Below are 15,534 nucleotides of genomic sequence, written 5' to 3'. Positions count from 1 at the left end.
AATAATAAAACCAACAGTGAGTTAAAAACAGATAAAAAAACATAATAGCTTCTACATGCCTAGGTAGGCTTGCCTAAACAAAAATGTTTTTAGTAGGTGCCAAAATGAGTACAATGAAGGCATCTGCCTAATGTCAATAGGCAGGGAGTTCCAAAGCGTAGGTGCTGCCATACTAAAGGACTGATTTCTTACAAGAGCAGAACAAGTACTATGTGGCACCCGTAACATAGAAAGCACACCTTGAAGTTGGCCTGGTAGCAAATTGGCAACCAGTGTAGATTTCATAGCAGAGGTATTATGTGCTGATAGGGTCTAACTCATGTCAGCAATCGTGTTGCAGCATTCTGCACTAACTGCAGCCCTGGGTCAGGTTGCACTGTATGGGGATTTCTGTGACCTTGGCTGACTGGGTGACAGGATTTTTTTAGTTTTGGTTAGGAATCCTGACTGGTTGCAGGATGCAGAGTTTTCTGCCTTAATTGTAGGAATCATGTTGTGATTGGTATGGTATTGCATTTAAGAAATGATCACTGTCTTTTGTTTTCCTTTTCCTATTTGCATTTAATTTAACCTCACTTCCTTTCATCTATAGAAACAACAACAGTGATTCCATGCACTCAGCTCAACCCCCTTAAACCCATTGATGATGTACCTTGTTGGTTGCATGACAGTTTGTTTCTTGCCCAATAGTGGACATTCCAGCCTGGGGGTTGCCAACCCTGCTTGAACATTGATATCTTTGCAGAGAATCTCTAGTCAAACCTTACCAACAGCACAATCCAAACCATATCTACTCAGAAGTACGTCCTATTGAGTCCTATGGGGCTTAGTCCCTTAGTAAGTGTGTTTTGAATTGCAGCCTTCAGGGGCATCCATCTTTAGTCCTGAGTGCTCCCATCTAACATTTCCACAACAATAGGCTCATTTCTTCCTACATTGGCCAGTCTGGCTTGGCCTGAGGGCACTTAAACCCTCTTGCCAGAAGCAATTTGGCTAGGTTAGTCATGGGTAAGGAGCAATACAATCAAGAGTCTGCTCTGAATAATAATAAAAAAGCAACAGTTGTCCTTTGGCAACTCCAAAGAATGTAAGTCAGGCATAGCTGGATTGACAGCCCCATCAGAATTGGGTTCGTGTGGTTCCACATACCGCATAGCCATCCAATTCCTAGTAGTTGGCGAATTCAAAGGTTTCCTAGTCCAGTGTATCTCAAAAGGATGGGTGTTCATAGGAGATTGGTTAAAATTGTCATCTATAGCAGCAGGAGGTAAGGACATCCCTGCAACTGAAATGGGATGCAAGGGTGAGGTGACTGAAGGAGCAGCTCGTTTAATGTTTCCAGCAGGAGGGAATGTTATTAAGGGTAGTTCAGCCTGAGGAGAGTTATTTCGTAGATTTATTCCCTTTACAGAGACTAATTTGCTTTTTAGAATTTCAAGTCTGCCTAAAATAGCCTCCTGCTTTTCATTTGAAAGATTTCCAAAGGACCTCAAACATCCTCCTCCACAGGCTCAGGATACCCTAGAAACTCTCTCATGTAGGGCATAAAACCCCCAGCACTGCTGAAACCTCCCAAGGGGTGAGATGGCAACCCATTAGCCTGGTGTAACTTATATAATGATTCATGCTTTGAGGTATAATTACAGGGAAAATGATCTGCAGATTTAGACTTACTTGAGGTGGCATGGTTGCGAAATAAGGGGAGGGTACCCTCAGTCCTAAACACTCGTTTAGGAAATATCCCAGCCACAGCTAGTGATTCCTTGGATCTCAAGACAAAGGAGGGGAGCTGGGGGTATTAAACACCAGAAGGATCGTTTTAAAACCTGGGCATGAAGGAAGGTAGGTTAATCGAATCACAACAATTTTAGAGGCCTGCAAATGAAGATGGAAAGCAAGGACTGAAAGTAATGAAGACATGTTATTTATTTATTTATTTATTTATTTTATTTCATTTTTAAACCGCCCATAGCGAATAGCTCTCTGGGCGGTGTACAAAAGATTAAAAGTACAGAAATACAAAATATCACAATAAATAAACTGAAACAAAGAGATTTAAAATTGTAACTTTAAACGCTTTAAAATGCCTGGGAGCATAGCCAGGTCTTAACCTGGCGCCGAAAAGATAGAAGCGTCGGCGCCAGGCGTATTTCTTCGGGGAGGCTATTCCACAATTCGGGGGCCACTACAGAAAAGGCCCTAGATCGAGTAACTGTCCTCCGGGCTTCCCGATGGGTTGGTACCCGGAGGAGGGCCTTAGACGCTGAGCGAAGTGACCGGGTCGGTTCATAGCGGGAGAGGCATTCCACAAGATACTGCAGTCCCACGCCGTGCAAGGCTTTATAGGTCAAAACCAGCACCTTGAATCTGGCTGGGAAGCAAATAGGTAGCCAGTGCAAACGGGCCAGAACAGGTGTTATATGCGATGACCGGCTGGTCCTCGTCAGCAGTCTGGCTGCTGCGTTTTTCACTAGCTGAAGCTTCCGAACTGTCTTCAAGGGCAGCCCTACGTAGAGCGCATACCCCATGCCATACCCCATGGAGCCTTACCGATAAGGTCAGAACTACCTGGTTTCTGACTAAAATAAGACTTGAGGAAGGGGCAGACTTAGTACCCTGACCTGATGTTTCCTTTCTACCAGCCATCTTGTGGTCCTCCAAGGTTGATTGTTTGGCAAATTCAGTAGGCCCCAAAAGAAGATGCAGTTTATAAACCATTTCCTTTAGCTCATGGATGTCTTTGTATAAAGCCTGAATAGTTTTGGAGATTAAAAAGCAGCAGTGTTCAGCTGAAACCCCTGAGTTTTCTATGCTATCAGGGCCATCATTACCTTTATCTGTAATGTATTCCAGATGTCCCTTCTTAACAGCAGTATTGATCATATCTTTAGAAGAGATATCAGAATCAAAATCTGAAGATAAAACAGCAAATCTATAAGAGAGAGGAAGTACAGGGCCTCAGCAGGTCTAACAAGGGGGGAAAAAGAGTCTAACCTTCCTTGTTTAGAGCACGGACCATCCCTAGTGCCTCTTCCTATTTCTCATAGTTAAAAACTTTCCTTCTATCTTACCAATTATCATAAAAGGTTAAAAGAAAAAGGAAGCTAGCAATAATTAAATTATCACAGTTCCTCTAACAAGCCTAAATATCTCAATACTTCAAAATAAAACAGCACAATACAACTCTTAAATAGTTAAACTACTGGCAGTTCTTTTCAGATTAAAACAACTATTTGGGACCTCCTTTCTGTCAGCTATACACAAGTAATGGGTCCAAACTTGTCTTTCTGATAACACTATCAAGCTTCCAGTTTTAGCAGTTCCTTCTAAAAGGGAACAGCTGGACTGGGGAGGGGGGGGAGACACAGCCGAAGGGGGCCCACAGTCCAAGCTTAAGCCTGCTGCACTCAATCCACTGAGTCACTTGTTCACTTCATAGACGAGGTTTGAACGGCCGCCTTGCGGTTTGTACAGCTGGGTAACGCCGGAGCCACATGGAAAACTGCCAAGCAAATAAAGCGGGGGCTGTAGGGCACCCACTTACAATCAAGGATAGTGTAGTTCAAGCCCTGGGTGCCTGATAACTTGGCAACTTGGCTCCAGTTGTGATGATGACAGCAGCGATGGTGGGAGCAGCGAGATGTCCCCTCCCCTTCTTCTGAGCTCGACCTTTGGTCTTCCTCTCCAGGCTAGGGTGGATTTTGGCAAATAATAATCTTGTAAAGGAAAAAAAATAGCGGAAAGAACTCGCCACTAGACTTCTGTTGAAGTCTGCTAGAAGTTACAGGCTTGAGAGCTTGCTGATTTACTCTCTCTCTCTCTCCACTCTAACTCCTGATGCTCAATTAAAAGTCAGAAGTCAGAAGAGATAAGGAGTCCAGAAAAAGCAAAAGAAAATTTCCCCTGCATCCTCTGCATCAATCTTCTTACCCAATACGAACGTCCCATGGAGAAAGAAGCAAAAGCAAAAGGCAAAGGTGTAGGAGTAAACCAAAATACGCCTGGTTACGCCGCCATCTTATCAAAACCGGCTAGATTAAATGTTCGCCACCCAGGCTTCCTATGCAGGTGGGAAGGAAGGATCCTGTCACTTCAGCTGGACATGGCATTTAGCTAAGATTTCTGTCTTAATTTTCAATCAGAGAAAGCAACTGATTTACTTTTGGTGCTTAATGTATCATGCTTAATGACATCACTAGGGCCTGCCCCTGAAATCTCAGGGTTTGGGATGCTTCTGGCCTGGCAACCCTAGTAAGTACCAATGGAACTACTTATGCAGAGCCAGTTGTGATTATTCAACCTACAGAAAAGCAGTGAATGAGTGGAGGCTGCTGGGCACACTACAGCGCAACATGGTTTGTCCCTGTACAGTCACAATATGCTGTCCCTTCTAGCTGTGTGTTAGTGGTCTAGGCCAGAGGTTGCCAACATGGTGCCTGTGGGCACCAGTGTGCCTGCGGGCACCAGTGTGCCTGCGGGCACCAGTGTGCCTGCGGGCACCAGTGTGCCTGCCAGTGCCTCTTATGGCTGCTGCAAAAGTGCTTGGTAAATATCCATGTCTCTATGGCAGCTGCTTTGTGATATGGCACACCACCATGGCTGCCATTTTGTTACTGATGACCATGACGCTTCCTCAAAATTACCAATTGCTCACTGGACCAAGGAGGTTAACAACCTCAGGTCTAGACAAGAGCATCTATCCATGCACATAAGTTGTGTATTCATAGAGCATGTTCATCCATCCAAAAGTGAGCAGTCCAGCTAGTGAGGCTGTAGTGTTTGGGCAGTGTTAGGCACACCAGATGTTGCTGGACTCCAACTCCCATCTTCTTTCACCATCTGACCACACCTGGAAGGCCACAGGTTCCTCCCCCCTGCTATAAAATGTGGGGCAGGTAGATTATTGGGGATGGAATGCAATGGAGTCCTGGCTCGGTTCTAGAACGAATCTCATCCTGGGTTTTCAGCCTGAAATCGTCCCTCTGTTCCTATAAATTGGTAGTATTCGTTATCTTTTAAGAAGGTCTCTTAATTCTTTACAAATGTATCCATGCTAGGTCTTTCAGTTCCATACATGTCTCTTCTCCTGCCATCTCAAAAGGATATTTTGGATTCCGAAAGTCAAACTGCAAATTACAGAAGTTGCCAACCCTTTTGGACCAGAGGGGCACATTTCAAATTTTGAGAGAGTGCTGGAGGCACCAGTCACAAAATGGCTGCCATGGGGGGGGCAGCATAATACAAAATTAGAGAGTGGTCATGGTGAAGCTTTTCCCATAATCTTACTTCCATACTAGAAAAGGCTTGACCTGATGAATTTCTGCCTGCCATGCAGCTGTTAAAGGCACAATAATCCTGTTTTTCCTCAATGCTAACCCTAAATCAAAGCCTAGACTGCTATCCTGTAACCACTTACCTGAAAGTAAGCCCCATTAAACACAAAGAGACTTATTTTTGAGCAGACATCTATACCATTGTACTGTAAGTTAATTATAGAGTGAATTCTCCTGCAAAGCAAGAGACACACTTAAATCTCTCTGCAAAGTTTTCACATTTGCTTTTTGTGGGGAGGGGAAATATCTACTCACACTTATTATGTGGTAGTATTTACTAGGGAGTATCTGATCTCAGGCTGACCGACCCAGCACAGTAAAGATGCATCCTGGTTGCTAGGGGAAAAGGAAGGGTAAACTATGGAGACTCAAAGGACTAGAAAAAAGACAGGAGCAGGAAAACTGCACTAAAGAGGAGGGCAAAAGAGCAGCAATTCAGGACCCCAGGGATTCCTTTTGCCTGGTGTTCAAACAACTCACTTATCAATCACAGATTGGACTTCACTCATTGGCTAAAAATACGGAAAGGCAGGAGCAGCCAGGCTGCCTCATTTCACAGAAATTACTTAGACCCTTCGCTTAGAAGGGGTCTTGTACACTTTGCTCCATAACTTTGCTTCTAAGACAGTGAGAGATTTACTTTTTAAAAAACATGAAAGTTCAGTTTCTGGGCTCTGTTGGCATCACTGAAGGCATCCCTGTGGAATGAGACAGAGCTGGCCCTTGTCACCTTGAATAAGGTAATAGGATTTGAATGTATGTGTATAGGAGGAAATGGAAGAGTAAATTCCTTTTAGTGGCTTTATGCATTTGTATCTTCCTTGTATTTTATTTAGAGCTTTAAGGTTTTGTGTATGGGAACCCCTGATCTTCCTATCCTGGACTATTCTGCAAGCAGCTCCTGCACTGGTGCCTTGTTGGATTCATGGAACTTTGGGAGTTATTATATTCTAAAGATATATGCTATTTTCTGGTGGAATATATTGTATTGTTGTTGCTATTTTTGCTACATGATATAAATTTTCAAATTTTTACAGAATTGTAATGGTTTTTGCATTATTTATTTATAAAATCACCCCATAGAACCCAAGAGATTGGTACATATACTTAGAAGCATAAAGGCCCTTATTCAGAATAGAATTGCAGTGTCCAGGAATGGGAGGTTTAATTTTCCCTTCCTATGAACAAGGCTGGTGCCAGGCAGGACTGGGCCCTTGGGCACTATGGTGCACGCCTGCATGCGCCACCTACCTCTCCTGCTGTGGTGAATGCTGTCCGCACTATGTGCGCATGCCTACCATCAACCAAGATGGTGGCCAAGGCTTCGTTAAGGGGCTGATGCCTCCTCCACCATCTTGATTGATGGTAGGCATGTGTGCGCAGTGCCGCCAGCATTCCCCACGATGGGAGGTAGGTGGGGCATGCAGGCATGCATCGTGGGCCTGCACGGTTGTAGGGGGTGCCTGGGAGCTCCCTCTCTGCGATCCATGGCAAGGTCAAGAACCAATCCTGCGGATCGCAGAATGGGAGCACTACCCACCCACTCTAAGGAGGGGCCCAACCTGGCCCACCTCTGGCACCTGCTCTGCCCATGTGTAACCCCCCAACTTTCCCCTCCCATGGCAGTTACTGATAGTAAAAGAACCCCAACAATACAGTAGCTATTAAGTCTTCTGTAGCAAAAACAGCCTTACAGTGCAATCCTTATGCATGCCCTCTCAGAAGTAATATTGAATTAATATGATTGTAGTCTTAAAAGACTACACAAACTCATAGTCCCAGTAACAATAGAAACCATGGCTTAGACACCCCCTCTCCTCCTCCTCCGCTACTGCTTTAGAACTAACCACACTTCTCTAACATAAATGAAACTGGGGGAACTGTGGCTTACTCTAATTATGGTTAGTTAATACAAACCAGGATCAAACTATTATTTGATATTTATTTATTTGATTTATATCCTGCCTTCCTCCCAGTAGGAGCCCAAACCATATTCTGGTTGGTTAGGTAAGTACAGTTAGAAGAATGCACAGTTCCCCAGGGTGGGACATCATGGGGGAGTGAGTTCAAAAGCAGAAGCTTTTGTACACAAAGAAGAAGAAAGGGGGGAAAGAAGCACTTGAGTTAAGGCTCATGCAGGATCAAGTCTGCACTACTAAAAATATGATTTAGCACAGCCTTCTCCATCACGGTGCCTTCTTGATATTTTGGACCCACAATTACTGATCATTGGCTAAGCCAACTAGGGCTGATGGAAGCTTTGGTCCAAAACATCTAGAGACACCAAGCTGGACAAGGATGGTTGAGTGTTAAGTGTTTTATCTGGACCACTTTGGCATGAGCTTGCATATAGTTCATGTTATAAAGAAGAAAACTGTTCATATTTAAGATGAGATTTTTTTTGCTGTTTTGCCTTCTGAGAAGGAATTCAGAATAATTACTGCTGGGTTAGTGCTTATGTATTTTAACACTGGTTTAGGCTGAACATTGTTTTTTCCATCATTTTGTTGTGTCTGAATGCTTTTATTTTATAGGCATAAGCCACCTTAAATAGTTCCTTGATATAGATTTATTAAGTAAAATAAAACAAATAATTCACCATGTAGCCAATGCAATACAGAGTTTTTTAAAGGATTCAGAAAATTAGGGAACTGTTGAACTAATTTCTGTCTAATGCAAATTGGTGGAAAGTAATATAAAGGCCAAGCCAGAGACCTGAACTTACAAGATCTGAACAGGGTGGTTCATGACAGATGCTCTTGGAGGTCACTGATTCATAGGGTCGCCATAAGTCGTAATCAACTTGAACACACATAACAACAACAACAATATAAAGGCCAGATGCATTTGTGGTTTGTGGCAGCTTACTATAGGTTCATCTGAGCTGAATTCAGTGCTTGATTGCCTGGGGTGACAGTGCTGGGCATCAACAAATCTGACTGAAAATTGCAGCTCGCAGGTCTTGTGAATCGGTGTTTAAGTGTGCCAGGGCATCCCATGTGCTGTGGTGGAGCTCTTGCCTGTGTGGGTTGCCCTATTCATTTAAACAGAGAAAAATTATCTGGATAGAGAAATGCCCAGATCTCTATTTAAATTAATGGGGCAGCCCTCAGTTACAAGACCTCAGTTATAACACAAGTTATAACTTGCCATTTCAGGTATATGGGAAAACCATTGAAGTTTTCACATCTGCATGATTGCTCTTGCCTCTTTAAAAATGGATGTATCAAAGTGGATGGAAGGATATGAAATGTTACTTTACACACACTTGTAGAAACACACAGGCAGAAAAAATTGCTTTGGGTAACACACATGCAGGAAAGAGATACCATAGAATCTGAAGAGGAAGGCAATAATGTAAGCAACCAAGAGATGGGCAAGTGATCCTATGCTCTACTGACTTTTTTCATTATAAAGGGTATCCAGGCTATTTCAAGGTCATATATAGCAAAAACAATTAGCTAGGATGTGCATCTGATCATGTGTTTATGGGTAATAAAAGCTAATGAAATTAGGAAAAAATAATTTTCATTTTCAATAAACCAGAGAAAACATCAGGCCAGTACAGATGTTATTTACACTGCAGCTAAATATACCAATAAATAAACCAGAAAATCTGCCTACTTTGTGACAAATCCTTCACATTAAGCAAGGCAGTAGTTGGAAACAGAAGTACACCAGTTATATATAACTGAATAGATTCTGAGAAAAATCTCATCTCTCCAGTGCATTTTGTGATCTCTACTGTCCCCGACCCTGAATTTTAGTGAGTTCCACAGGAGAATGAAAGTGATGACATTAAATCCTAAATGTTGTTGAAAGCTATTAAGAATGCTAGGTATCCAATGAAATTAAAAACAAAACTATAATACCAAAAGATTCTTACTCACCCAACAGACGGGAAAGGCTCCTTTGATTCAAGTCTGTTAAACAAATAATATGTTAAAATAGTTAAATATATTAAAATGCATTGGTAATATAGTGAGCCAGGTTTATATTATATCCTCTAGACCAGGGGTGGGATACCTATGGCATTCCAGATGTTGCTGGTCTCCAACTCCCATCATCCCTGACAATTGGTCATACTGGGTGGGCTTGATGGGAGTTGTAGTCCCATAACATCTGGAAGGCCAACAGGCACTCCACCCCTACTATGGCCACACAGGATGGCAAAACGGGACATCTGCCAGGACTGAAGCCTGACAAAATACCCACTTCCTCAATAATAACACCATCCTCATTATGGGCAGAAGTGCCCAAGAAAGGCAGAGACTGTGTGTGGAAATTCTTTGTTTGCACACTTGACTTCTTCCATTGTTACCTGGGAGCTACATTGCCCAAGGGTTCCAAAATCTTTGAACCAACATTTGTGGGCTTCAGAAATGACCTTTTTCACTCTGCAGTGTAGTGGTTAGAGTTTTGGATTAGGACTGGGGCAATCCAGATTCAAATCTCCATCCAGCCATGAAGTGCACATAATGCCCTTGGGTGAGTCACTATCTCTCAGCCTATCCTACCTCACATAGTTGTTAGGATAAAATTGGACTGAGGAGCCATGTGTATCCTCTTGAACTCCTTGGAGGAGAAGCAGGAGGTAAATGTAGTAAAAGTAATATTTTATTTTCATAACAAAGACTAACAGAAGCAAATTGACAGTTATAAAGTTTTGCAATAAATGCAAGAGGAAGGACTTCAATATTCTGCTAAAAGGTGTAATTGGAGATGTGCTTTTCTGAAAGAATAAAAAACCAAGTTGCATGTGTGATGGCCTGTGGATGAAGCACTGCAATTAAAAATCTGTTTGAAATCCATTCTCAAGAGTTGACATTCAATTTGCTCAAAATACAGCTGCCCTCAATTTGACCCCCTCTTAGCATATTTGACTAAATGGTTTTAGGTGATTTGTAGTGATACAGTAAATTACTTCAAATGGTTTCAGGCAATAGAGGAAAGCAATTATCCATTGGCCTTTCATTTAAATTGCTCTTTAATTTAAATTAGTAACTTAGTGCAGTGAAACTAAAATAAAGATGTTAAAATTGCAGCATTACATGGAAAAGAATATGCTCTAACAGTGGAGTTTGTTCACAAGTTATTCATTGCCATTCAGCACCCAGAATTTTGAAGGGCAATCTTTCATAGCTTTCCATTTCCCCCCCGCTGAAAAACTATGCTGTATTACGCTTATGGTTGAAATCAACCGTTTTCAACTTTGTTTGCCTAGAAAGCTCACAACATAGTTCTAAACTTACTTATTTATTTAGATATATATATATATATATCCCGCCCTTCCTTCCAGCAGGAGCCCAGGACAGCATATATGTAAATGTACTACTCCATACATAAAGACTGGCAGTATGAATTTTAGTCTAGGGCAGACATGGTAGTTCTCAAGAGTGATATGAACAGACGTTTAACTTTAATAAGCAAAATTAGTAAGCCGCTGGCCTATTGCATGGTTTTCTTCATGAAAAATATCAGGTTTCTTATGTGCCAAAGATACATAATCATTGTGATGAGGAATTTGAGGGTAGAGCCACATAATCTGCAGACGCTTTGTATACTGAAACTGCAAATGCCACTTTGTGCAGGCAAGTGTGAGGCATCGGGGGACTGGCAGCAGGGCCTCGATGGCTTCTTCCCTGGGAAGCTCTCAGGCAGAAAGAGCTATTGGCCAGATATCTCCTATGTTGTAGAACCACCCAGATAATGGCTAGACTATGTGAAGAACACATCTATCTATTTAAGTGGGTCAGATGATCTGAGGAGCCAATAGGATACTTGCTGGATTTGTATACCCGTTTGTTCCTCATTAACTCATTGCTAGAATACTTATGGCTGTCCTTATCATCCTGCCCCACCTTCTTTTAGAGCCTGACATCTATGACTACATACCTGTCTCTGCTCTTTCTGATCACTGTTGGATTTGTGCCTCACCTGACAACACACCTGTCTCTGGCCCCTCCTGTATTAATTCAGTGCTCTGGATCTCAGTGGCGTCACTAGGGTTGGTGTCACCTGGTGCGGTAACTCATGGTGTCACCCCCATGGACCTCCTCCCGTATCAGACCATACAGAATCCTTAGTAATGTTTTTTGTACTAATGTTACTCGTAAATCGTAATTCCCATATATCACTGAATGTAATGGCAATAGTAGTGACATAAACAACTAGCAAAATTAAAATTACACCTTTGAATTACAATATCATATGCACAGCTCAAATTCTTGCTCTTATTACTAATGGGAGTTAATTATCTTGCATATGCCCATAGTAAATTTTCAGATACTTTCAGACCCTCAGCAATTTTCAAGTGGTCTATGTAGAAGAAAGGTTTGGGAACCCCTGGAATAAGACACCTGCTTATGTCCCTATGCTGCTCTCTCCCCTCATTTACGGGCCTGGGATGCTTGCGTGTGGACACGCCTCCTTACAATTATGGAAAGTGATTCTTAATAATAAGTCTCCAGACACAAAGTTACATAGGTATTTATCAGTTGTTTAGTAGAAAATTCAGAAGTGCAGAGTGCCTTCATGATAGTTACAGCCACATACACCCTTTTTTGCTCCTGGATTAAGAATGAGATCTTTGTTAATGCATTCTCTCACAACAACAAACATCTCTAGGAGCCAATCAGCATGAAAGTGGAGAGCGTTAGCAACTGAGAAGAGTCTTCTCAGTGGCTGACTCACCTCCTTTCACTCTGATTGGCTCCAATCTGCAGAAAAGGCAAGGAAGCATATTAGAAGACTCTTCTCAGTGACTAACACACTCCCTTTTCATGCTGACTGTAGGATGCTTGGAGACATAGGGACCCTGCTCCCAAAAAAGCAGAGGGACTAAGATCCCCTGGGCGACTACCCTCCTGGTGCTTATGGACATGACCGTAATATATTTTGTAAAGTGCAAGTTCGATATTATTTATTAAGTGTGTTCAGGATTACACTGATGGCATTCCCAAATATGTACTTTCACACAGACTTTGGTTTTCCATAACACAATGTTTGTCCAAGCCTCCACACTTGGGGGGGGCACTACTTGCACACCCCTTCCATAAGCACATCAAAGTTGGATACACACCTGAACCAAGACCCAGACAAAAGGGCACTCAAAACAAAAAGGTAATTACAGTGGCTGAGCAGATCTTGTACAGTGGTTATACTGACTGGGCAGTCACTGTCCTTCACATTTTACAAAATACTTTTTCCTATACAAAGATTAAATTTCTGTGTATGAAAAAGTAATATATGAAGTGGTCTCAATAGTGAGAAAAGTAAACAAGTGAATGGTGATCCAAATGTTTTTCATTCTCGCGTTATGAAGCTAGCTGCCAGATGATGTATCACCTTCCCTACGCATGCAGCGTAGACTGAAAAAACAGCACCCAAGCCACCATTCAATACGTGCACGTGTTCTTTCCAACATGAATCTACAGGTCTCAAAAAGTAATGTGTGACAAAGTCCTCAAACACCTTATAACATGCCTCAAACATGGTCTCTTGTTCTACCAGCATGCCTCCACACCATCACTTTGCCAAAACATAAGGATAGGTAAATTGCTTTTAGGGAGGTTCACAATTATGATTTCCTATTTATTTAATCTAAAAATATTTAAAATACATAAAAACAGCCAGGGGAAGATATTGGAGAAATATAAAATAAATACAAATAAAAAGGGGGGGGGAGGTGAAGAGACCTTAAATGTGCTACTCACCATCTCTCCGCCTATCCTCCCCTCAGGATGAAAACAATGGAGAACCATGACCACCCCCAGGAAGAAGGGCACACTTAAAATGTAGAGGAAAAAAGCATCTACAACCATCGTGTGAAATCAAATACTTATTGGGACACAGTATGCAGAAATATTTATATAAACATGACTCTCAAATATGTTTATGAATTACACAATCTTTAAATATATTTATAGTGCAATCCGATGTTTGTTTACTCAGAAGCAAGTCCCAATGTATTCAATGGGGCTTACTCAAACTGGGAAGTGTGCAGAGAACTACAGCCTCAAGTGATAAGGAACTTGTTCTTTTAAGTTGAGACCTTATCCAAGTCTGAGTCTGTGTTGGAATTGCTTTTTAATATGTTTTTAAGCCTTTTCTTTTTTTAAAAGCTTTTAAAAAATACTTTCAAAGATGTTTTAATATATTTTAAAGTCTGTTTTTATGATGTTTTAAAGTGCTTTTAGTGCTTTTGTTTGCCGCCCTGGGCTCCTACTGGGAGGAAGGGCGGGATATAAATCAAATAATAAATAAATAAACTTTATTCACCCAACCCAAAATTCAGAATCATGCCTCTTTAGGCTGTTTTCCAACTGTTTATTCTTGCTTTATGGTTATTGGATTTTAAATGGCTTTATTTCTTGTTGTGAGCTGCCTTGGTTTCCAACCCTACCTCACAGGGTTGTTGGAAAGACTACACACACACACTCTGCAGATGTATAAATACATACAGCCCATATAATAGTTTATTGTCAAACCAGTTGGTCATTGCAGAAAAATCAGTATTCGTTTTTAAAAAATCAGTATTCGTTTCCTACAGAATAAAAACTGTAATACCTAAGTAAGCCCTGCCTACTTGCTTTAAAATAGGACTGGAGGAGGGAGGGACAGAAAGAGAACACAAACACAATTCTTTTTTACATTCACTCCAAAGTCCCATTGATTTTCAGCACATTCATAACCATGTCTACTCAAAAGTAAATCCTATTGAATTCAATGGGATTTACTCTGGACATATGGGATTAGCAATGCTTTTACCCCCACAAAAGCAAGTATTGGGAAGGTTTTGAAAACACTGCCCAGGATCTGACTCCTACACACGAGAAGAAAAAACTGAAATGTATATACTTACCCAATTTATGAGATTTTAAGATAAATGTGGGGGGGGAACCACCATTTTCTGGCCTTGCAATGAGTTTTACTAGACACTGCCACAGGTCAAACAAACACTTCACTGATTGGCTGCAATCCTGAATGGGTGGGGTTAAAGCTACGAAGTGCTATACAGTAGTTTAAAAAAGATTTAAAGGGGGCGGCTGACGTTTTTATGTATATCTCGAGAACCGGACCACCTAGAAACTTTTTTTAAAAAAAATTAAAGCTGAGAGTCACCCCCCTCTGATGGTGTCACCCGGTGCGGTCTGCACCCCCTGCACCCCCCTAGTGACACCCCTGCTGGATCTCAACCTTGGCCTGATCTGGACAATATTATCTCATCTCTTGCCCTTCTAGCTGACCCCATACAGGCCTGGCAAGGTGCTGTCAGCTCTTCACTGAGACAGCAGTGTCGGTGGGGGTGCAAGGCAAGGCTGGAGATTCCTTGGTAATTGCCAGGCCATAAGTCCTCAGCCGGCAGCTTGGCTATAAATCTGCCAGGCTAGCAAGGAGGAAGCAAGAGAAGGGCAGAGGCCATTCAAAGCTTACGTGCCAAGCCAGAAATCCAGAAGAGACATCAGTGAAGGTCCGGGTCTAGTTTGCCGAGAGATCAGTCCAAGTCAAGGTTCAGGGGATAGGAAGACACACAGTGGTCACACCTGACATTGTAGTCAGCAACAAGCTGAAGCCAAGGTTTGACTTTTAAGGAGCAGGTTTGTCAGCAGGTGTCAGCCCTCAGCGTTTTGGCCTTAAGTGGACAGGCCTGCCCCTCTTCTGCCTGACCTTGTGTTGTCTACATTCTGCAGGTGAGGGGGGAGTATCCTGTTCACTGGCTGCATCTGGCTGATGGGCTTCAGCTGTGTCTGGGGTGCTCTGCAGCTGAGGGGGAGAAGGAGCTGGGTTCTCAGGAGTTTCCTCCATTTCTCGTTCTGGGTCTGCTGCTGTTACTCCCGAGTCATCCTCGTCTGATGAGTCCTCTGACGGGGCCATGACAGGTGGCATCCAAAGAGAGTTATTTGCAGTAGAGAGGCTACAGGCAGGACTGATATCTTTTATTTTGCAATCCGCCTTACAATTTCCTTTCCCCCACTTCTGACGATGTTTCAACATGTTTTCTCCCCATGCCCCCTGTAGAATCTTTAGATAAAGGTAGGGCTTTAAATACTATCAATAAATGAACAAATCTACAAGATGTTTGTGAGTATTCTAAAAAGAAAGCACGCTGGCAATCTATAGTCATTCCTGGTCTGTTGTATTTTATTTTGGTCTGAACACCTGCACTTGAAAAAGGTAACTTTTGATAGATTTCAGCTTT

At 42.2% G+C, this 15,534-nt stretch overlaps 1 protein-coding gene across 1 annotated transcript in view; it reads right to left on the bottom strand.

Annotated features, from left to right (window-relative positions):
* RALYL (RALY RNA binding protein like) overlaps positions 1–15,534 on the bottom strand; it is a 453,791-nt gene that overhangs the window by 56,877 nt on the left and 381,380 nt on the right. The window contains exon 4 of the mRNA XM_061602308.1: positions 9,224–9,256. Coding sequence (XP_061458292.1) covers positions 9,224–9,256 — 33 coding nt within the window. The remainder of the gene's footprint in view (positions 1–9,223; positions 9,257–15,534) is intronic.

The sequence above is a fragment of the Rhineura floridana genome, chromosome 1, assembly GCF_030035675.1.
Source record: "Rhineura floridana isolate rRhiFlo1 chromosome 1, rRhiFlo1.hap2, whole genome shotgun sequence".
In the NCBI taxonomy this organism is placed as follows: Eukaryota; Metazoa; Chordata; class Lepidosauria; order Squamata; family Rhineuridae; genus Rhineura; species Rhineura floridana.
The sequence above is the reverse complement of the archived record's forward strand: the minus strand, read 5'-3'. Positions and strand labels throughout refer to the sequence as shown.